The sequence below is a fragment of the Amphiprion ocellaris genome, chromosome 24 (genome assembly GCF_022539595.1).
Source record: "Amphiprion ocellaris isolate individual 3 ecotype Okinawa chromosome 24, ASM2253959v1, whole genome shotgun sequence".
Lineage (NCBI taxonomy): Eukaryota > Metazoa > Chordata > Actinopteri > Pomacentridae > Amphiprion > Amphiprion ocellaris.
In genome coordinates, this window is record NC_072789.1 from 2,196,669 (window position 1) to 2,221,552 (window position 24,884).

At 38.5% G+C, this 24,884-nt stretch overlaps 2 protein-coding genes across 6 annotated transcripts; one reads left to right on the forward strand and one right to left on the reverse strand.

Annotated features, from left to right (window-relative positions):
- Positions 1-1,437: 1,437 nt before the first annotated feature.
- On the forward strand, positions 1,438-10,663 carry LOC129348327 (potassium voltage-gated channel subfamily H member 7-like; the record flags this gene model as incomplete). The annotated part of the gene is made up of 3 exons (XM_055008609.1): positions 1,438-1,625; positions 5,634-5,811; positions 7,404-10,663. Coding segments are annotated over 3 exons (636 nt in total), but the record flags the coding sequence as incomplete, so codon positions are not given.
- A 1,201-nt stretch (positions 10,664-11,864) lies between these two features.
- gca (grancalcin) lies at positions 11,865-24,409 on the reverse strand. 5 transcript variants are annotated; one of them, XM_055008606.1, is made up of 9 exons: positions 24,155-24,409; positions 22,217-22,447; positions 21,159-21,228; positions 19,498-19,541; positions 19,209-19,365; positions 16,645-16,716; positions 14,225-14,338; positions 13,946-14,004; positions 11,865-12,142 (listed from the first exon to the last, which is right to left on the reverse strand). In XM_055008606.1, exons 1-9 carry the CDS (start codon positions 24,176-24,178, stop codon positions 12,116-12,118), a joined length of 798 nt encoding a protein of 265 aa, XP_054864581.1. In that variant the 5' UTR covers positions 24,179-24,409; the 3' UTR covers positions 11,865-12,115. The 5 variants fall into 5 exon arrangements, with proteins under 5 accessions (XP_054864581.1, XP_054864582.1, XP_054864583.1 ...); XM_055008607.1 differs by having other exon boundaries at positions 19,209-19,356; positions 24,155-24,386; XM_055008608.1 differs by lacking the exon at positions 24,155-24,409 and adding an exon at positions 24,022-24,133.
- Between the last annotated feature and the right edge of the window lie 475 nt (positions 24,410-24,884).

The following is a 24,884-nucleotide window of genomic DNA, read 5'->3' on the forward strand; positions in this document are numbered from 1 at the left end:
AAAATGACAAAATGAGACAAACATGACACAAAACAAAAAGGTGACAAAAAATTAGACAAAGAAGTTATAAAGAGACAAAAAACCACAAGAGACACAAAAAGGAAACAAAACGACAAAAGCATGAGACAAACAAGTCAGACAAAAAAAACAAGACAAAATGACAAAAATGAGACAAAACATGAAACAAAACAAAAAAACAAAAAATTAAATACAAAAGTTATAAAGCGACAAAAATAAGACAAAAAAAATCCACAAATGACACAAACAAGACAAAGAATCCAAAAATGAAACAAAAACATAGACAACACAAGCGAGACAAAAAGGAAACACAAAACGACAAAAACATGCGACAAATGACAAAAGTCAGACAAGACAAAATATTACAAAAATGACACAAAATGACAAAAACGAGATAACACGAAACAAAACAAAAAAAGAAGAGAAAAAATTTGACAAATAAGTAAAAAAGCTACAAAAAAATGGACAAAAACAAAAAATTACTCAGATGAAAAAAAAACACAAAAAAACAGACCAAAAAACACAAGCAAGACAAAAGGGAAACAAAATGACAAACTAGAAGTAAAACAAAAACGTGAGAAAACGACGTCAGACAAAAAAAAACAACAAAAACAAGACAAAATATTTCAAAAATGAGACACAAAATGACAAAAGAACAATGAACAATCTAGTATTTTACTTTATGATCAAAACAACTTGTCAAGTATCTAGAAATGATTTTAAATTTATAGTTTTACTAATTTACAATCTGCAGTTAATGTCTTCTCTGTAATTTTTACACTTTGAGGGCTGGATTGGACCCTCTGGATGACCGCTTTTGGCCCACGGGCCTCATGTTTGACACCCCTGATCTAAATCTTCACATATGAAGATTATATCCACCAACTGTCTCTGGGTCACAGGTTTTGATTGTAGCTTGAGACCAAACAAAAAGAAAAATCTCACTGGAAACATGAGGATACATCATGTTGTGGACATGAGTGTGTCTGCTGTGAATAATGTCTCCTGCTGCTTCATGTTTGCAGTTTGACCTCATATGACCTCCTGTCTGAAAAAGCCACTGTACCGTCACCTTAAATCCCCCAGAAATCATTCCAACAGCACACAATAACCTTTGAGGTAGGACTCCCTTGTGTTTCAACTCTGCGTCATTCTGCTGAGATGGGGAAACTGTGTCAGCATGTTGATTTGATAGTAATATCCCATAATTCAGCTGTTACAGCCATAAGAGGATTGCTGCCAAAGCAGAGATCAGAGTGATATTGATTCCTATAAACAGCTCGGCAAGCGCGACGTACAGCAAGCCAATTTAATATCCAGTCCGACCTTAAAGGAGAGGAAGAAAAATTCCACCAGCAGGGTCGAGTATCAGGCACAACATGAGAAGATGCTTCCCCTGAGGCACTGTTCTAATAACATCATGTGTGTCGGTGTTTTTACCTTCCAGAGCTCCACGTGGACGAGTGGGTCCACCAGCACCCCGGCGACAGCGTGGAGGAGTTGGCCCAGTGTCAGGAGACGCCAGCCGGGGAGGAGGACAGTGATACGGATCTCACCTATGGAGAGGTGGAGCAACGGCTGGACCTGCTGCAGCAACACCTGAACAGGTGAACAGAGGCCTGAAACAAAACATCAAACACAAGTTACTTTTACTGCATTAGGTTAGAAACAAATCTAATGCGACTCCTCAATTCTAGGAATTAAAGTGTCTGAACCCAGAGCACTTTCTGTTCCTTTCCAGTTCCTGTTGTCCATTTTTTTTTCCCTCACTCTAAAGTCCTGCGTCTCTATGGAAACACCACAGCCAAGGATAAAAGTAGAGGGAACTCAGTAATGTGCTGAATGTCACAGTTAGGACGCTAAAATCTAATCCAAAAAAAGGTACATTAATTGTAATACATATATACAAAGTTGTTAACCCTGGAGGAAAAAGATGAGTCTACATACAGGATAAGGATACTTTACTAATTTTTAATTTGTTTGTGTAAACATAGAATGCAGTTTTGATAAAATACCTCAGTTTGAAGCTCAGATTTGGTTCATTTTCCCGTCACACATGAAGTTTAGAAAGTAATTTTGACTTGTTAACCCTGTAAGACCCAAATATAGAAAAAAAAAGCCAAAAAATAAATTTAAAAATATGTATATATATATATATATATATATATATATATATATATATATAAAAATAAATAAACACAGATATTGAGGAAAATGAGCAAAAAAAATACACACACACACACACACACACACACACACACACACACACTAATATAGGAAAAAATGAGCAAAAATAATATAAATTTATAATAGAAAATAATATTTAAAAAATTAAACCAATGTATTTCTGCAACAGTGGGCTTTACAGGGTTAAAAATTATTATTATTATTATGGATTTACTTTATTCATAGACCCTTAACTAAACTGATTCAGTCCCGTTCTAAACATCAATACGATCGATGCTTGTAGGTTGCTGCTTTGATTCTGAAGACGAAAAGAAAATAAATAAAAAGTAGAATCCATCCAAAATGATCTTGGTCAACGAATCAAGCTTAAAGATGGAGACACAATATGCCGAGACATAAATATACAAAAAAGCACGCCCTTACCAAAAATACCATTTGGAAAATATTGGATATGGAGTTTGATATTGCTTGTGCAAGAATGATCTGCTGCAGAAAGAAATCTGTGGTTGCATCGAAGACTAGAGTGGTTTGGAACGGTCATTTGAGGTGTGGTGGTTTGTCTGGATCTGGAAGAGTTGTATTATAGTATTCCCTAATATTAATATTATTATACTTCAATTTTGAAGCATAATAACTCAGTCTATAAGGATCTATGTAACTGAAATGCACCTAAACATCAAATAAATGTTAAATTTACTCAAATTAAGCTAAAACCACCTTTGGGATCATCTTTCCAGTCATACTTGTTTCACAGTTTGCCACACAAATTCCACAATTGTGCCTGTAATTGGCAGAAAACTTCCAGCAGTGTATGAAGCAGGTTTGTGCAGAGAGAGGACCGTGTGAGCAGCTCGTGAGATTCTCGGCTGGTGCACGGATACAAATGAGGGGGAGGCAGACAGTCAGCAGCTGTCTATTTATAGCCACAGCCACGAGCTGCAGACACGTTGCAAAGACCTGACGTCATCCTGGGAGGTTCAGATGCTGGATGTCACGGTGAAGTTGCACAAATGCTCCTTATTCAGAAATGTTCCCAACTTAGTGAGCTGAGCTATAATGACGTGTTAAAGTTTCCCGAGGAATCAGCTCATCTGATTCAGTGTCATCTGTCATATTTTGTTTCTCGCTTTTGTCATTTTGTGTCTCATTTTTGTCATATTTTGTCTTGTTTTTGTTTTTTGTTTTTTTTTTGCCTTTTTTGTCTGATTTTTGTCGTTTTGATCATGAAGTAAAATATTATATTGTTTAGTTCCAGATACCGTTGTTGTGTGCCTTTGTAGACACTCTCTGATCTGGAAGTTGTAATGTGTAAACAATAAACTGAGGCTGAATATTGTTGAAATTGAACTTATTTTTCTTCAGAAATTCCAGATTGTTCATGATGTTTTGTAAAAAGATAACTCCTTAAATGTGAACATTTTCAAAATATACCTTTTTGCACTGAAACAAAGTGAAACATTTAGAGTTGTGGTTATTTATCGTTTATTATGCTGTGATTTTACTGTTCCAACCACTGGAGATCAAACTGGGCTGAATGTGGAACCTGAACTAAGATGAGTTTGACAACCCTGGTTTAGAGGATCTCAGAAGGCTCTAGAAAACAGAAATTTGAATTTAAGAACATTTCAAGAGATGTGAATATTTTGGACATGGCAGACTAATTAATTAAACAGCTGCTAGGAGGTACTTTATGCTTCCATTTCAGTGTATTTGATTTATTCTACTACTTTATTTACCAGCTACTTTGCACAATTATAACACGATATCAAATGCAGTGATTAAAATCAGCTTCAATAACATAATGCTGCTCATGCCTTAATGCATGCTTGGGTTGCTAAAAGAACTTTTTGCGAGTAAGTGAATGCAGAACTTTAATTTGCATATAGTTGTGAGAAACTGCATTCAGTATCTGCATTTCAGAAGCACTGAGCCACTATACAGGGAGGGCCAGAAGTAGTCTTACACTTATCAGCCACTGAACCTGTGCTTTCAGAGTTATTTCCTATGTGATAAATTGCCTGATGTGAAGGTGGGGAGTGTTAAAGTCTCCCTACCATGATGTCACACCTGCTCAGCAGCTTCACACTCTTGGTTTTGCCTTTGCTTACAATCCCGGTAAAAAAAAGAAAAAAAAGAAAATATCACAAAAATTGAAACCAAAATTGGAAGAATTGCTCAATAACATTTCCAAAATGTGAATAAAGGATATGGAATACTGCTTTGGAATTATGGTTTGGATAAATTAGAGCTAAAGCCTACATCTGGCCCACCCTGTATTACTCCCTATACTGTTGAACATTTATGCAGTTGTAAGTTCTAAGTCTCCCCCTAGTGTTACATTTTAGCACCAGCATCTATCTATTACAACCACACCCGCAAAGGAAATCCTCTGAATTTATCAATGCTGTCATGCACTGAATGCACGTAAAATCTGTTAATCCACTCATTTCATTGTCATAATTTCTGTTTCTGAGAAAAATATAAATCATGACATAACTATAAGGGTTGACAATCAGATAAAGCTTAAGTAATACTTTAAGTTTATTTTTGCTTCTTAAATGTTTGTACTATCCTCAAAAAAATGGTGTTCCAACAGTATAATATATAAAATTTGCACTGATGGGACAGTGAGGGATTTGACAAGAGCATTTTAATCATCTGTTGTGATGATCAGCATCGTTTATGCTTTTAACTCTTATATGTGTTCAGCAGCAGCCAACTAGAAGACTTAATTTAAAGATGGTCATCAAGACTATTAAACATCTAAACCAGCAGGGTCAAACTCATCTTAGTTCAGGTTCCACACTCAGCCCAGTTTGATCTCCAGTGACCAGTAAAATCACAGCATAATAACCTAGAAATAACCACAACTCCTAATCTTTCCTTTGTTTTAGTGCAAAAAAGTTAATTAGGAAAATCTTCACATTTAAGGAATCATCTTTTGACAAAACATCATGAACCTAAAACTTCTGAAGAAAAATAAGTTCAATTTCAACAACATTCAGCCTCAGTGTATCGTTTACACATTACAACTTCCAGATCAGAGTTTTTCTAAAAAGGCACAAAACATGTAGTCACAGGTATTTGGAACTGAATAATACAGTATTTTACTTTATGATCAAAACAACAAAAGTCAGACAAAAATCAAGACAAAATATTACAAAAATGACACACAAAATGACAAAAGAACAATGAACAATCTAATATTTTACTTTATGATCAAAACAACTTGTCATGGTCTAGAAATTATTTTAAAATTATAGTTACTTTGAGGGCCGGACTGGACCCTCTGGAGGGCCGGTTTTGGCCCGCGGGCCGCACGTTTGACACCCCTGATCTAAATAATCAACACTCACCTGGACTCCCACTGGACCAGAAGGATGTACGTCCACTCGTGTCGTTTCATATTTTGCTCTTCTGTCCATCAGACTGGAGTCCCAGATGACTGCAGACATCCAGGCCATCCTGCAGCTCCTCCAGCGACAGACCACGGCCGGCCCCCCCGCCTACAGCACTGTCACCTCCAGCCCCGAGTACCAGAGGCCGGCCATCAGGGTCCAGCCGGTGTCGGAGCTCAGCCTGGGTCCAGCTCCACCTCGGCCCCAGGTACACCACACACTCATCTTTCACTGCACATACACCTGGCTCAGAATGGCCACGAGACACACCCAGTATCACCATTAAAGCTTAGATTTATTAACTTCAATCAAACCAAATCCCAGAAGAATAAATAAAACACCGTAACCAAACCAGAGTGTTACCTGTGCAGGGAAGCAGAGAGTGAGTACTACCACAGGTTCTCCTAATTCCACTAATCAGTCCCTCCACAACCAATAAAAACTACAGGGAATAACTTAATGAGCTATACATGATCACATCTGCTCTGGATGTACATTTTGTACAACACTTGACACAAATTCAGTTCTGTTTTGCATTAAGTCATGCTTCCATGTAGTTTCACATGTTTAATCAATTTAACAAAACAGCCAATCAAGATTAACACCAAACATGAGGCTATGAAGTATTTTCCAATGTGCAGATTTTAAGCTGGGAAGCACTGTTAAGACAAGATAAACTATATCAGAATAAATTATGAGAGTCAAACTCATCTTAGTTCAGGTTCCACATTCAGTCCAGTTTGATCTCCAGTGGGCCGGACCAGTAAAATCACAGCAGAATAACCTGTAAAAAAACCACAAATCCATATATTTCCTTTGTTTTAGTGCCAAAAAGTACATTCTGAAAATGTTCTCACTTAATGAATGATCTTTTTACAAAATATTATGAACAACCTGAATTTTGTTAGGAGAAATAAGTGCAATTTTAACAATATTACGCCTCAATTTATCATTTACACATTATAACTTACAGACTACAGTTTATCTACAAAGACACAAAACATTCAGTCTCAGGTATCTGGAACTAAACAATTTAGTGTTTTATTTTATGATCAAAACAACTTGTCAACATCTAGAAATTATTCGAAATTTGAAGTTTATGTCTTCTCTGTAATTTTTGCACTTTTAAAAGCCATCCAAAGCCAAAAATAAATAAATAAATAAATAAAAGCCATCCCATGGGATGGCCGTATGTACGACACCCCTGGTTTAAACTATTTTTTGTAGTTTCTTGAATATAATTTTTTGCGACATTTAGTGGCGCAAATGATTAACAAAGAAAATGGCCATGAGATTAATCACCAAATAATCATCAATATTAATCATCCTCATATAGTAATAATCATTTTTTAGAGGTGAGGTGAAGATAACATAACGCTAGTTGATAACAATTTACAGCCATTCAGTGGATGTGGAATAAGAAGACCTGATGCAATATGTACTGTTTAATTTGTTGTCTGTTGCCTTCAGTGTACTCTACTGTTCAAAAGTCTGGAGTCACTCAGAAATGCCCTTATTTTTGAAAGAAAAACTTTTTTTTTTCAATGAAGATACCATTAAATGAATGATAAATCCAGTGTAGACATTGTTAATGTGGTAAATGACTATTGTAGCTGGAAATGTTTCATGGAATATCTCCATAGGGATACAGAGGAACATTTCCAGCAACCATCACTCCTGTGTTCTAATGCTACATTGTGTTAGCTGATGGTGTTGAAAGGCTCATTGATGATTAGAAAACCCTTGTGTAATTATGTGTGGTGTGTTTTTGTGACACTCACTGTGTTCTGTCGCCCTCAGAGTCCTGCTTCAGAGACGGGCCCCAACAAATCCAAAGAACCCTCCCCAGTCCTCCTCCACACAGAGACTCTTCCAGATGGGAACTTTACTGGAAGCGAGGCCGAGCAGAGACAAACACTGAATGCCGTGGACTCGGCAGAGCAGCAGCACCAACAGCTGCCGCCAAGGTTCCCATCAGGCCGGCAAGCTTCTCTCCCCGATGTCCCCAGCAGCTCAGGAATGTTGGGACTCCACAGGCCAGTGTCTGACCCGGGGCTTCCAGGAAAGTAGGCCCCTTCCTACCCAAAAACCCTTCGACGATGACTGAAGGTCTCCTCTCCAGCTTGACTCAGGGTCTACGAAAGAGACTGATTATGCAAAGGATAAAAACTGTAGACTTTCTTCCATTCCTTTTGAGAAAACCTCCCAGCACTAACCGTCCCTCCGCTCTGATATTGATGTATAAAATCATTTATACAGAGGTATTTATAAACTATATTATTAACATATATGTAAAGTCATCATTTACTGTGTACATACTTCCAATAGAACACTGCCAGCAACACGAGGCACCTAATGTGCTTTTTCTAAAAAATATGCATGATTTGGGTTCTCATGTTTTCTTTGTTTGTTGCACGTTCCTCACCAGGCGATCAGGTGTGATCTTTGCATGCTCACAGACTACTGTAGCTATCAAGTCTCATTTTCTACTACTCCCCTCTTCATGGGGGAACAAAGCTACTTGAAACTCTTTCCGAAGCATTTCTCTATTTCACTCCACAGCTTTAAAGCTCCTACTTTATCAGCAAACAAATTGACGCAGCCACAAACTTACCAAGAGACCTGTCTGTATATTTAGCGTGCCTACTGTACACCACATTGCCATGACAGATGAAAACCCACTTCTTATTCAGCTTGAAATACTGGACAGTGTAAAAAATGATATCCCATAGCACAGCGACAACTTCTGTCAGTCTTTGAGAGCAATAATGACGAGCCAATACAGGAAATACACTGATCTGTGTTTACTTCTAGGGTTAAATACGCTGTGGAAGTAATTTTACAAAACCTGACCGAAGATAAAAAGATGCTGTGGATTCATTGGCAAGTGAAATTAACTATAATAAAACACTGAACAGGGCGAAACACCAACCAACATGGGTCAAGTTGTAAAAACAGGTCAACATACTGTAGCGACCCTCTGTGATGAATGAGTGAGACTTTATCTGGTTTTCTGGTCGTTATTGAACTTTCACACCTTGTTAAGTTACTTCCAATCATGAGACAACTTTTAGTGAACTAAAAATTCATCACATATCAAAAGTTGCCATGGCTATACAGCTATTTGGTCGCGCAAAATCTCTACCTGGCTTGATTTAAACATCCCAAATTCACTTCAGAGTGCCCGTATCGATGTCATCTATGGGTCTTTCCATTTACACCTTGCTATTTTGTCATGTTATCGTAAAAAAAACCATGTATTTGTCATTTGGTCACAGAGAAAGTCCGGTCTCCTGCCTCAACATTAAACATCTAACTGTAAAACTGCTGGACAGGAAGCAACACCCTGAATCACCTTCACAGCTGGTGGGAGTCTTCAAGTTCCATTCTGTTGCATGCTTTAGGTCTTCCATTATCCTTTCAAAACGTACAATTTCCTGAGTTACTAACAAAACATCATCAGAAAACTACACAAAAAGATGATTTTTTATTTCTTGTGTTTTAGGCTGAGGACACAGCTCAGCCTTCGACAGCCTTAGCTCTTTTTGCCTGCTCTAGCCTTTACGATATGACATCAGCCCGACGCACAGACAACCTGCTCCTCCTCCGTGTAAATGTTTCTAGATTGAACTGCATGATGAAAATGAGTTAGTCCTTTTAGTTTTCTTGCTACATAACCTCCAAGATGAGCTCACGTATTGCATGGAGACTGCACTTGGCTCAATTATAAAAAGGTCTCGACCAAGCTGTGTATTGAACATGTAAGGTACAGCACATAACACATCCACAAAGATTTAGAAAAAAAATCTGTTAGACCTATTTTCCTAAAACAAAGTATTTAATTTGCCCTTATTTTTATATGTACCTTATTTGTTTTTAAAAACAAAACTTGCTCTTCGAATGCTGTGGACTGCTTCCAGGATGATGATGATATAGCCTCTCAATGTAGCAAGCAGGACCTGCGAGACAGACAACACTTAAACCCAGGTGTTGCGCTGACTACATGCTGTTTCATTAGTTTGTCTTGATTTGATATTGCACACTGATATGATTTCTGCAGTTTCAACACGGACTTTTCCCTCTGGATTCACACAGCGGGTTGAAACAGGCGAGGTTTACCGTCCTCCGAAGCAAGCCCTGTGACTCCTAACCCTTAGGTAGAACATGTAGAGCTGATCAAACGCTGAAAATCTGATTTGTTTCTTCAACAAGAGCTGAAAAGAGGGAGATAGTGTGAGGAGAAGAGAGGATAACATTCAAGAGAAAGCTTTTCTTTACAGGACACCACCATCGTTTCCAGCAGAATAACGCCTCTCTTTTCTTTTACAAGCTTTCTCCTTGAGCACAGATGTATAACAAAAGTTGCTGAAGCCTACCTTGACATGTCCAGCGCCTAAAAAAAAGGAAAAAAAAAAAAGTCGTCCACTGAACTTTCATGGGATTTGCAAACTTTTGCACAGAGATTAGAAAACTCGCTGTACTGGCTATAAATGTCACTTTTTAAACCTAGTGCTGTTCACAATTGTTTTTATGCATTTTTTAAATGTTTGCCACTGTATTTTATACAATGCAACACTTAACAGCTAATTTGAATGTTTCTGTTCTTAACTATATTTAAAGAAATAAACTATATTGTGTAAATAGACTGGGGGAAAATGCGCAATTGTATTAACGAATAAACAGAATGCATACTGATTAAAAGTGTGTTTAAAAGGGTATTTATTGTGAGTAACAAAATATGAATTCTTTGACAACATTGGAAGTGTGGAGGTGGAAACCTGGCTGTGTTTGTACAGAAACCTAATAACTAAAATGTTTACAGCTGCAAAAATCTCAGGCACATGAACATCCTATAGCTCTGTGGAAATACTCCTAGTTCTGATTATTGTTAACAACAGCCATCAGTGTGGATTGAATTGGCTCACAGTCACTTTGGCTTTGTGATCACATCAAACTACTACGAATATAGAATCTACAGCAGTAACATTCGTGCATACCGGTCAAGCTCATAGCCATGGAATCACAGGAGTGCCATAATAAAAGATAAATCTGTTTTTAAAACAGGAAATAAATGTGTAACTATAAAGAAGCATAAATAAAAGAAGAAATTAAAAAATAAATCTGTAAAAAAAAAAAAAAAAATAGGGAAATAAATGTGTAACTATAAAGAAGCATAAATAAAAGAAGAAATTAAAAAATAAATATGTAAAAAAATAGGGAAATAAATGTGTAACTATAAAGAGGAATAAATTAAAGTATAAATAAAAAAAATCTGTTAAAAATAGGAAATAAATGTAAATATAAAGAGGAACAAATGAAAAAATAATTTAAAAATATGGAAATACAAAGGTAATTTTTGTCTTTGCTTTTCCCTTTTCCCTTTGTTTTTAATCTTCTGGTTTTCCATTTTGTCATTTCTTTTTCCTTTTTGCATTTGCTTTTACTTGATGGACTGAGCTGTCAATCAAAAGGCTTTGGGCGGGACTTCCTGTCTAGGGAAAAAAACAAAAAAAAAAAACAAAGGGAAAAGAAAAGACAAAATTTACCCTTATATTTCCATATTTTTCTATTCCTCTTTATATTTACACATTTATTTCCTTTTTTTAACAGATTTATTTTTTTAATTTTTCTTTAATTTATTCGTCTATATTTGGACATTTATTTCCTCATTTATTTTTTTATTTATTCCCCTTTATATTTACACATTTATATCCTTTCTGTAACAGATTTAGTTTTAATTTTTTCTTTTATTTATTCCTCTTTATATTTAGACATTTATTTATTTTTCTTTAAACAGATTTGTTTTTTATTTATTTATTCCTCTTTATATTTACACATTTATTTCCTTATTTTTTAACAGGTTTATCTTTCATTATGGCACTCCTGTGATTCCATACATAACTGCCTAAAGCTAAGTTAAAGCAAATTAGCATCATCATACTGCAGTCAATCAACACATACACACATATATAAATATATATGTGTGTGTTTATGTTTTACTATATTAGAACATACATTCAGATATTAAAATGGCACAACAGGTGTCTCACAGGTCAGAAGAACTGTGCACATTCCATTAAAGTCTTGCTAAAAAATCTCATTCTTCGATTCTCCCTTCTTTAAACTCTTTAAGTGGACAATTTCTATGCAGTTACACAATTTTTGCAATTGTTAAGTCATCATGTGTTACATCACAGGCAGAATTTCAGGCAGACATCCTCCTCATAAAGGCTTTATAGGCAGTGACATGTAAAATATTCCCCTCTAATATGGATACATACTGTGTGTATATATGTGTGCACCGGATACATCTTCAGCACATCCCTGTGTTACATACAAGACTAAAGCGTTACACTAAGCGTTACAAGCAATGAGTACTTTTCTGACGCGACTCGCAGCCGCTCAGTCTTATACTGGCCTCCCTTTGTATTCCTGTGAGGTTCTGATCCAGAATCAGCCGCTGACTGGCACATAAACGTGCTGACCTGGTGGTGCAGTGCAGATGGCAGCACTTAGATGGCCATTGTGCACAGGATAAACTGTTAACAGGAGGCAGAGAGAGGGGAGGGGAGAGAGTAGAAGTCATTTTGGTGCAGAACAGACCCACATCTTTCACACGCTGACCAACTGCAGCAGGATCCGCAGCTCATGTCTGACATGCTGGGAACGCTTTACTGCAGCTCTTTAAACTAAAACTCACTGCTAGTTGTCCTGTCCTTTAGATCCACAACAAATATCAATCAGGTGGGATCAGGAACTCAATGTAAACTACTAAGAATTTGGAAAGGGGGGAGGGGTTCTGAAGGACTGGGAGGAAAAGGTCCATCTATGCAGAACTAATTAGCTGAACTACTGTTGTAACGTCGGCCTGTTTTTTTGCGGTGCACAACAATACTCAATCTGCACTGGCCGTTTCTCAATCCCAAGTGCACAAGTCCATACTTTTGTATTCGTACTTGCCAAGTACGGATATGAAAGTACAGACTCTCAAGAACATATCGTTAATGTGCAATTAGAACACCAGTGTAGTTGATGGCGCCACCACCTCAGCTCATCTACTCTGATTATTTTTTACCAGGGGTGTCAAACATGCGGCCCATGGACCAAAAGCGGCCTGCCAGATGGTCCATTTCTGGACTTTACAAAGTGTAAAAATTACAGAGAAGACATTAACTGTAAATTGCAAATTTGTAAAACTGTAAATTCTAAACCTTGAGAAGTTGTTCTGATCATAAAGTAAAATACTAGACTGCTGTGATTGAATGTTGTGTTCCTTTGTAGACACTCTGTAATCTGGAAGTTTTAATGTGTAAATGATCAACTGATGCATAATGTTGTTGAAATTGAATTTATTCTTCTTAAGAAATTTCAGGATGATCATAATAGGTTGTAAAAAGATAGCTCATTAAATGTTATCATTTTCATAACGTACTTTTTGGAACTAAAACAAAGGGGAAAAATTTGTGTTGTGGTTATTTATATGTTATTATGTTGTGATTTTACTGGTGCAGTTCACTTGAGATCAAACTGGCTGAATGTGGAACCTGAACTAAAATGAGTTTGACACCCCTGATCTTTCCCGTGAAAAACAAAGAAATGGAATCAGATATAATAACAGCCTTGCATATTAATGTTTTAAAATAAAAACTGTTTAAACATCTATATGTAGATATAGAAACTTGTATGTATGTATGTATACAAAGTTATTAGTTGAAGGTGCCGAAGTTTTTTGTCCTGACAGAAAAAGTTTGACAACCACTGAACTAACCTCCCTCATATGATGACGTCATCGTTAACATGGACGTAGGAGAAATTTCTGAAAACATTTCCTTCAGAATCTGGACTCGTTGTATAGAAATCCAAACAGTTTTACTGTAAATACCCACTGGAGTCAGCTCCAATAGAACGAAGAACTAAAATAAGATTTTTGGATTTAACTGGCATATTCTGGCACAGTACAGATGTTTGCTGGACAGTTTTTATGCAGGTCTCCATCACATTTGCTTGACTGAATTAAAAGTTTAAATTAAATTGAATTCAGTTATTTTTAAGTCAAAATGTCCAGCTTTTATTTTTAGATTTGAGAAGCTATAGACATGCTGTAAATCCTTCTAATGTTATCCTTCAGATTTGTTGATGATAAATGTATTGTAGCGAGTTCACTCCACTCATTAAAGTGAGTTGATGAAAGGATCAAAATAAAGCTGTTCATGTTTTAAAAGGACAAACGTGAGGTTCAGCTCTCTCCCCATCCCCAAAATTCTTTATTAACACCATTTTAGCCTAGTAACTGTTGTCCATTCTGGCATAAAGGAGCAAATGATACCAAAAGAATTGCTTACGTCATCATACTGGAAGGTGACAGACCCCTGCTGCATGGTATCTCTCCGTCTGAAGTTGTCTGTAATGGGAAACGGTCACAATTTCAATAAAACTCATTTCACACACAGATCTGAGCGCAGAGCCGAGCGAATGTCACATCTCTTCACAGAGAGCGGGGGGGGGGGGGGGGGTACAGGTGGAATAAAACCAAATGTGGTTTCACTGTCAGTCCACATTTAAATCTGCACACGTGCGGCTGTTCAAGGAACACGTCAGATGCTGGGTTTGTGTTTTCATACCTGTGAGAGCTCGCAGTTTGACACAGCAGGCCACGTAGTCATCAAAGAAGATCCTGCCCCCTTTGTTGTAGCGCTTTATGATTGCATTGAGAGCCTGGGGACTGACTCGGTAGCCTGATACAGAAGGAAAAAAAAGAGTCAGACTTATCTTCTCACTCATTTCAAGGCCCTTGTAGCTCCAGCCTCTGACAGACTTCAGTGTTTATGATAACTGATGGTCAGAAGAGCATCTTAACGTGCATGTAAAGCCCTAAAAATATACAAAACCACACCGAGTGAATGTATGTCACAGAGGACAGGAAGTGATAAGTCCACTGTAAACAAGCCCCTCACTGCTCTCCTGTGTTTACTAGCATGCTCCAAACTGCTCAACTATTCTCAAACTGTTTATGTTTGCATATTAAACTTGAATGGTGTTTAATTCAAATCAATTTTATTTATATAGCGCCAATTACAGTCAAATTGTCTCGAGACACTTTACAGAACCCATATGCCTGAACCCCCAGAGCAGCCCTAAGGAGACAGTGGCAGGAAAACACCCTTTTAACAGGGAAAAAAACCTCGAGCAGAACCCGGGTCTTTATGTGAGGGGACCCATCTGCTGCTGGCCGGGCGGGTTGAGAGGGACAGAAGAGGTAGAGAGGTAGAGGAATAGAGGTAGAGGGTTAGAGGTCGAGGTAGAGGGAAAGAGAAGTGGGGGGACGACACAAGGACCATAAAACACACAGTATAATACATGCATGATAAGACAGATGATACATGCAAAGTACAACTAATTATAGTTTATTGCTATGGTGTACAGCTCTGGCATTAAATATACTACATGTATAGCGGGTGGTAAATTCAAAAATACGTAGATGAGCTAATCAAGTATAGTGAGGGTGATGCAGAGTAGATTGATGGAAATGGGCAGCTGGAGGTGGGAGAACAACCACACATCTGAAGCATCCAGCTCTAGGATCAGGGACACTCGGAGAAAGGACACAGGGAGAAACAGAGTGAATGTAATGCAATAATGGTATATATAGTAAATACAAAGGTAGTTAGAGAAGGGCTCAGTGCATCCAGAGAGGTTCCCCAGCAGCCTAGGCCTATAGCAGCAGAACTAGGGGCAGAACTAAGGGACGTCAAGAGGGGAAGTCAGTTGTGCAAATGAAAACTGGTTCTCAAACATTTTTACCTGGTAAAATAAAGGTCAAATAAAATAAGTAAATACAAAGATTCAGCAATATTTAAGAGACTTGTTCACAATGGGTAGCATTACAGAAAGAGATGTAGGACATGGTGGATGTAGTGTTTAAATGATGCTCAGTTGGTACTACTGGGCTCAAAGAGTGCCAAGAAAACATCCTCCATATCGTTACATCACCATCTGAACTGTTGATACAAAACAAGATGGATTCTTGAATTTGCAGCAACCCCTTGTACAAGCTGAATCTCATCTTCCAAGATGGCATGCTGCGAGTTGGTGGAAGGATGAGTCGGGCAGCTATGCCTGAGGACGGCAAGCAACCTATCATCTTGTCCAAGAACTTTCACACTGCAGATCTGATTCTCCAACAGATTCACAAAGAAACAGGCCACAGAGGATGCAATCACATGCTCTCTGAGCTGTGTCAAAGGTTTTGGACCACAAGTGCCAACGCAGCTATCAGAAAGATCTGTGGAAGGTGTGTAACATGTTGCCGCCTGCATGGAAAAGCTGGAAAACAGCTAATGGCTGATCTCCCACAAGAGCGAGTGTTACCTGATGATCCCCCCTTTACGAGAGTGGGTGTGGACTATTTCGGACCATTTGAAGTCAGACATGGGAGAAGCCTCATAAAGAGATATGGCGTCATATTCACATGTCTGGCCATGCGTGCAGTGCATATTGAGCTGGCCTTGTCATTGGACACAGATTCGTGCATTAACGCACTCCGGCGGTTCATGGCACGGTGAGGACACGTGAAAGAAATTCACTCCGATAACGGGACAAATTTTGTTGGAGCCAACCGAGAGTTGAAGGCAGCCATTGCTGACTGGAATTCCTCAGCATTCCAGCATCTGTTCCATCAGCACGGCATTAAGTGGACATTCAACCCTCCTGCAGCCTCACATCACAGTGGAGCATGGGAGCGGCTGATAAGATCAATAAGGAATGTCCTCAACTCTATGGTGAGAGAACAAAACCCTGGATGAAGAGAGCCTTCACACTGTCTTGAGTGAGGCAGAGTCAATCATAAACAGCCAACCTATCACAAAGGCGTCAAATGACCCAAATGACAGAGGCGCTGACACCGAATCATCTCCTGCTTTTGAAAACCAAACCTACCCTACCCCTAGGACTGTTTGACAAGGATGACCTCTACACTAGGCGTAGACGGAGGCAAATTCAATATATGTCAAACTTATTTTGGAAGAGATGGGTGAAAGAATACCTGCCACAGCTCCAGGAGCGCCAGTGATGGGCCACAGCTTCCAGAAGCTTTGCAGAAGGGGATGTGGTTCTTCTTGTGGATGATTGTGCACCGCGGAATTCGTGGATTATGGGAAAGATTATAGAGACATTTCCACACAAGATGGGTCATGTTCGCAGAGTTCGCATAAAGACAAAGACCAACACCTTGGACAGACCCATTACTAAGATCTGTCTGCTTGTGGGATCTGAATGGGCCAGTGAGCCTGAGCCCCTACAATGAGCTAAGTGCTGGTAACCTCTGGCTCTGTTTCTTTCTACAACTGATGAAGATATGATGGACTTTAGATGGACTTTGTATCCTTGTTTGAAGCTAATTAACATAGCACAGAACACTCTATGCCCGCTAAGGCATTCCTTTTAAGGTTGAAGGTCAAACGTTTGATTGCTCATGATATTTGTTGAAGTGTTATAGAAAGGTGGTAATTGTTCAAAAATTGTTACACCATTAGAACAATTAGGGGCCGATAATATAGGTGTGGTATGCATAGTTTGTGTCAACTGATGATCATTTCGGTTTAGTTATTAATCAGTTATTATTTTTGGGCATTTAAACTGTTTTTACATGCTTAATATAGTATCATTTGCATTATTATAATTTACACAGCCACAGTATTTGGTTATTTCAAGCTAATGAGTTCATTAAAGCTGAGGACTAAAATAGGAGCCTATCGCTTTAAGAAAGCGCGGCAGTCTGTGTGATGCTAAGTACTGTGTGGGCAGACGGCTGAGAGGGGAGAGGAGCTCACGGTCTTTCTGACCGTGTTGGGAACGTGTTGAGACTGTTTAGGTTTGTGCAACGTGTCTTCTGGTTTTTTTGTTTTTCATTCAATAAATGTGAGAAGACGAACTTTTGTGGAGGACAGCGCAGCCAGCCATAAGCTCACGTGGATGGTTTTATTGGAAAACCTACTACAAACGCACTGACAGCTCATTATCCTGACAACACTGCCCACTGCTCTCAAGTCATGTCGCTGCTTTGACATATTTACTGTTGCCATGACAACTACATACCACCTTGAAAGTGATCATTTAAACCCGAACCACAAGCTTCCCATAAACCTGACAACAGTGGATGTTGCGACGTGCACAGATTTGACATCATATCCAGGCTGTGATGTCAGTAAACTTGAGTAAAATACAGACTTTGCTTACCTAACGCACCGCAAGAAACCCAGACGTGATCCCCAGGTAATAATAATTCCGTGTGCTCTAGTTTAGCTTTCAGTGTGAATTCTGGAAGAGAGTCTGATGCTTAATAAATACAGGAGAAGTGTCACATCCTCCAGAGTGCAGCTGTAGAACATTAAGTACAATAATAAATGCAGTAACACTGAAAGATCAGGGTTTCTGCCACACTTTGGATGAGATTAAATAAGAAGACATCGGCTGTCACTGTGAGCCATGAAACAGTTGCATGACATGCAGATACGTGCATTTATGCATTTCAAGCATGACTAGGCATAAAAGGCCTAAGAAGTGTTGAAATATCGACTAATGAGTAGACCTGAATATGTGTCTTTGCTTTAGTTGTCCCTGTTTTTTTTACTGTGCCTGTACTTTTTAAATATCTCTGCTTGTACTGTGCATGTTTGAATTAGTGTCGAACAATAATAATTTAAAATAAGCGCCATATTTCATTGCTTTGTAAATCTTGTATTAGGATTTTATCTGGTGATTTAACTTGCAATAATATTCTTTTTGTTGCTCTGCGCACCTACAAATGATCTTAATATGTCTGTAATTTGAATGATATGTCTGTTTTTAGGTGTGCTAATATCAGTAAAAGTCTGCCAGAGTTGTTTGTGGTCATATTGAAACCAAATGCAAACCCTACTTCCTGTGTACTTCACACTGTGAAAGTCCCACTCAGTGTGTATCTGAGCACATTTCTAAAACTAAAGGGAGTCTTCCTAAAACGTTTGTTTTAGAACACACTGGCTGATATTGTTGGCAGATTTTCCAACTAAATACTTGATATCGGCTTTAGAAATCTAGAATCTGTTGGGCCACAACCAACGCCACATTAAATGTACAGAAGTTTTAACTTAAATGTTTTAAGTGTGCATTTTGGGTATCTAGAGTGTGCCATGAGACAACTGATACCCCAAAGGAGCTCAGCTTATCAGTGAAAAGCTTCAAGTTAAACTGAGAAAACTGCAAAGGTAGCAAAGACTACATTTGAGGAATATCTAATGGAATGCTGCACTAAATAATATATAAATGATGAAGAATGGAGAGTGACAGCAGCTTGGCCCTCGCTGCTGTAATAAAAGGAGTCAGATTACAGCAAGGCTAACGAGCTATTGTCTAATTAAGCATCATTAAGCTTGTTTTATGCTTGCCGCGTCCGCGAGGTCCGTGCGGCTCCGTGCGGGAAAATTACGTCATTTTCACACCCACGCCCCCTCGAGTGGCCTTTCCGTGCGGAAAATTTCCGCTCCGCGAACCTCCACATTTTTCTAACATTTCTAACATTCCAGGAGCCGTTAAGTACCCCTCATGTTGAACTCTAATGACTCTCACCCATGGCAGTGATTGCCTGAGACATCTCGTGAGGTTCCACGGTTCCACTGTGGTCCCGGTCAAACATCATGAAGTTCTGCTTCCAGCCGTTCAGAGCCGTAAACAGCTCCTTGAACTCGTTGAAGCCCATCTTTCCAGTGAAGTCCCTCTGGTGACTCTGGTTAATCATTAATAAACCACTGACAGCTGTGATAAAGCAGCTGAACCACACCTACCATGAACGTTTCAGCACTCAGACTGAACAGGAGTTGGAGAAGGAGGAATCTGAAGCACTGTACAGAAAGGATACGTCCAGCATTGCAATCATGATTCTGCACGTCTCCATGCTGAAGGCTGTAAAGACAGAAAACACGTTTGGAATAAGCTGAGGCCACAGTTTCATTGTCAATGAACAGATAATGGAAAAGTATCCTGCATGGTAATAGCTAAGAGCATGTTTAAAAAGCCTCTCCTCCTTTATTAAGTTACGTTTGGCGGTGGTGGTCTAGATTACCTTCAAGCCAACAAACACCGCTCACAATCAACTGACTCCTGCAACAAATCACTTATTACATCAGTGTTTTGGAGAAAATAGCAGGACTGAACTTTCAACCTGTCATACAAGCACTTTGGGCATAATGGCTGTTTGTAAAATCACTGTCTTGTTCATTCATTAACCATCTCACTGAACAGTTTAATGAGCAACAGACTGATAGCTATGGAGTTATATAAAATATTGGTTCCCTTGAAGGCGAAGGTTATGAGAATGACTTTACACCCAGAATTCGGGAGTTAATAATTACAAAATTATAGTGCAGAGACATCAAAGCTTCAGGTTACAGAACAGTTTATCTCTGAGGGAGAATTGTCAGAGTTGTGAACTAAAGTTTACATATATATAAGACCATCTACAGCAGCGGTCCCCAACCACCGGGCCGCGGAACGGTACCAGGCCAGGGGTCATTTGGTACTGGCCCGCACAGAAATAATAAAAACTTATTATTTTTTTATTTTTATTCCAGCGGGACAGGATCATCTTCCCGTCACTTCCGTCTGTGCTCATTTCCCACACTTGATTCTGTCAGTTTTCATGCTCGAACATTAAATGAAGCCATCAATCTAACCCCTGTCAAAATTAACAGAAAAACGTCTCTGGAGAGTTTCTTTGAAAAGAGGGAGAAGCTGAGACAGAAGTAAGTAAGAAGTAAATACATATTCGGCAATAAAAAGACATTTTATTCATTTGGGACACTTGTCGTAGATTTTTTATAGGTCTTCTGTACAAATTACAAACTCTGGTGGGTCAAAAACATACGTGCAAGAACTTAAATTTTCTGTTTTGGTGCTGTAGAAAGCTGTGTTAATCAAATTTTCTTAGTAGCATGACCGCTTACCTCCTTGTGAGTGTTTACAATCGACTACAGCTGCTGACTTCTCTAAGCCAATTTAAATAAGATCCATTAGATACACTCATCAGACAATGGAACACACTGTCCTTAGTGACTATACTAGTGTCCGAGTGACTTCCTGGGCAAAAGACTGAGAAGAAGAATGAACGGTTATTTTTCTGGATGGATAGATAGATATTTTATTAATCCCAAGGGAAATTCAAACTTCCTAACAAATTTAGACTGCTTTTAAACACAGCAGCAAAACCAATATGCTCCATCAAGTTCATTAAGTGACGAGGGTTCTTGCAGCCCGTACATGATTGTTCATTTGCTCTTTAAGAATTTAAAAGAACTGCTCTCAAAATGTCTCTGAGTATTGGAAGTAATCAAAGGTCTGTTACACCTCTACTGAAAAAACACCACATGAATTCTGTCAGTTCCCCAAGTAAAAGTTCCTCTCAGTACTTCTGTGTTAAGAGGAAACATTTAGCTAGAAGTTTTATTCTCGTTTAGGAGGAACTACGGAGGTGTAAAGTGTATCAGTCATCCTCGTTTGTGGACAGGAGAGCGTTGAACTTACGGGTGTAGCTGCCACTGAAACCAGACTGTGTTAGACACCTCTGGAGCTCCTCTGCGTCGATTTCACCATCCTGGACAGAGCAGGAAGTGATACTCAGTCACGTTTAACTTTCCAAAGAATAAACAGTGACCTGAGGAGCTCAAGTTTAAAGCGAAGATTACCTAAGACTTTGTACAAGTCACCATTCGAGAACTGCTTATGTTTACTGTTTATGTGAAACTATTGAAAACTGCAGGATGGAGAGGTAATGTGGAGGTTAAGTCATCTAAAATAATATATCTAAATCTGAAAACACATGCTGATATAGGTCTTGTTTGTTTGCAATTACACTGTCTTTGTAACTTCATTTCTTTCAGTGTTTTTAATTGGATACATTCTGATTCAGGAACATGTACAGGATGTGTAAACAACTTGTTTGAAAAACTGGCAACTGATAACAGTTTCCTTCCACTAGTTTACAGCAAACACTGCAGTTCAGTTAAGACCTCATGTCCTAGCATTGGAAGTTACTGCTTGTTGACTGTAAAATTTATCTGTCTTGTTCTTCTTGCAGACATTTGTTTGCATTAGCATATTCTTCTCCATTTAACTAGTTACTTTATACTGCAAGAAAACACTAGCTTACTAACGCTATTTAACAACTAGAATCTTTTTCACCCAGTTACAGAATTCTCAATTCATTCATTTGTTTTGTATTTTAAGCTAACTTTACACCTTATACTGTAAAATCCACAGCACTTAGATTATAATGCACCTCTTTCATGCAGGCATCACTGATTTGATGATTTGGCATGTTTTACAGCTGCAGCAGAGTGGAATCAAGTTAAGACAGAGCTCTAACCCAGCTCCACCTGAGCTGTTTCATGGAATCTGAAACAGGGCAGTGGTGAGTGACGGCTGAGGCTCTGGGTTAAACACAAGCACTGCCAAGCTGCCATGTTGCGGGCCTTTGAGCAAATGTGAAACTAAAACCAATAAAACACAAAGCTTTCATAAAGGCTACATCTATAATTTGTGTTTTAAGAATTTAAGAAGTCAAAAATTGCTTCCACACTTACCTGGCCCGCTATAGCCGTGAAGTAACCCCACATTGGATCATTGGCAGCGGGGGGTTGGGCACCAAAAGAGCCTGGATAGCCTCCTCCATAAGGGGAATATCCTCCCTGAGGTGGGGCGCCTCCCATTGGCCCACCCATGTGTCCAGGCATAGGGCCTCCCATGGGGCCTCCCATTGGCATTCCTTGGGGTGGCATCCCCTGAGCCGGCATGCCTGGCATCGGGCCTCCATACTGAAACAATTCAAAGAGACAAGGACTTGTGTGAAGAACTCTGCACTGAAAGAGATAGGAATCACTGTCTTTTCTAAGCTTTTTAAGCATGTTTCAACATGTTGGCATTAAAGCGTGTGAGCTCCAGATACAGTAAATGACAGTCATTGTAAGACATGTATGAAGTTGTGATGTGATGAAGTCTGAGGAATTTGTACATTTGTACTCCTGATACAGGCTTTCTGCAGTTATCAACCAGTCAAATTCAATGCTTTTTAATGCCATTTTAATGCTATACTGTAAAAATTTTAATGCCACAACCGTGAATACAACAAATTACACAGGTTTGGGTTTTTTTTGTGAAATGATTTTTATATGAAAACTGTCCCTGCATTTCACTATTTCTGAATCCAGAAACCACCCCTCACCACCTAGACAACCACGACAACCGTGACGTAAGAGTGACATATTTATTGGTTTTAAAAGCCCCTTAAAGGAAAGAAAATCCTTGCAAAACATTTAAAATTTACAAGTGTGGGTCAAATTAATTAGAGGAACACAAAAGTAAAAATATCCAGGTTCAATTGAATTGAAAAAGGACATTATTTTTTCAAAATTATTTCACCTAAAGTTGCTATAATCTGCAGAACTTTATCCCAGTTATGATCTCACTGTTTAGCAGTTCAACTGCAGCTTTATTTTATTTGCACACATTGATTTAATGGTGGCAGCCCAGCACAATATTTTAAGTTATTTTTTTGGCCATTTGTTGGCTTTCTTATATAGGTATAGTTGGGCTGCAGTCATTCTCTGAATTCCATGTTTTCCAGCTATTTTTGCTGGAATTTGTGTTTCCCCATTTCCCAGCTCTCCTCCATCTGGTCCAGTCTGCCGGACACTTTAAAAACATGCAGTTTTTGGCAACTGTAGCTGACCGGCCAGAACAATTATTACAATGCTTCAGCATGTTTACGCAGATGCACATATGTGACGAATCGCAGTCTAGAATTACATATTATTATATCATATATAGATTTTTAATGCCATTTAAGGCCTTAATTTTCACAAAATCAATTTAATGACTATTAATGCTTTTTAATGCCCTGCAGAAACCCTGTGATCGTACAACAACTAACATGTTACTGCAGTCAGACTGGAAGAATCACTCCAAGAGTTATATGACAGTTACAGTAAACTTCTTCACAGAAAGCTTTTTATTTGTTTTTAACTTTTTAGCTCACAAATGGAAGCTCTGGAGCATTTTAAAAAAGTTTTTTACACTTGGCACACCTGGTCCAGATGATTTTAAGCAACTCTTTTATAATGGTGAGGGTGTCAAGTATATTACACTGCAGTTCTAGACATATGAGATGATTTTTAAAAAGGAAACACATCAAGACTTGTTTAATACACACAGCTGGTGGTCTTAACGTCAAAGCTTCTGCTTTCTACACCTGAATATCGAGGACTTTTTTATATTCCGGAAGTTCTGAGTTGAAGTTCATTTTCAAACAACTGTGAATGCATATACAGCTAAAGAATTACAGCAGCAGAATCACCGCCTGACTGCGACTCCAGTGTTTCCTGGTACCTACCTGGTAAAGTAGGAACACCTGTGTCCGCTCTGGACCTAATTAAGGAGAGTCTGTGAGCCTCAGGTTAGCTTTCCTGCTAGCGAACGTAGCAGTTTAACACATGTAAAATGGCGGTTACACGTCGTTCACTCACCCCGCCGTATCCTGGGTACGCCATGTGGTGGAAAAAGAACCAAAACTTACAAGTTTAACGTGTTTAGGAGGTAAAGTTACACTGTTGATATGCTACTGCGCTGCACGGCTGGAACTTCCGGTAAGTCTGAACAGCTGCTACGTCACATCCGAGCTGTCGGGAAGTGCATTGATTGACAGCGCAGGCAGCGAATGAGAGAGAAAAACTAGACAAAAGGTCCGCCCATGAGCTCGCAGCTGCTTTCTCTCTGCAACTCTATAAAAAACAAACAAAAACAATAAGTAATAAATCACTTCATTCAGGTAATGACATCCTACAACTAATGGCTCTGGATGTATAGTTTTACAACATTATCCACTTTTCTAAAAATCCCTCTTTTATACATATACACACACACACACACACACACACACACACACACACACACACACACACACACACACACATATATATATATATATATATATATATGTAAATAAAGCTGCTGTAACAATGTAAATTTCCCCTGGAGTGGGGAGAAATAAAGAACTTTATCTTATCTTATCTTATAATATATAATAATAATAATATATTATTTATATATATATATATATATATATATATATATATATATATATATATATATATATATATATATATATATATATATATATATATATATATATATATATATATTAAAAAGACAGAGAGTGTCTTGTCCTGCTTCTATTTACCACTAGATGGTGCTCTG

Bases quoted from the DNA above. Each gene is read 5' to 3' on its own strand.
- gca (XM_055008606.1), bottom strand. From the start codon at position 24,178: ATGGCGTACCCAGGATACGGCGGG. The intron at 22,448-24,154 runs GTGAGTGAACGA...GAATTGTTTCAG, and splicing joins CGTACCCAGGATACGGCGGG to TATGGAGGCCCGATGCCAGG. The intron at 14,339-16,644 runs GTATTCTTTCAC...CTTCTGTATCAG, and splicing joins CGCTCCTGGAGCTGTGGCAG to GCTACCGAGTCAGTCCCCAG.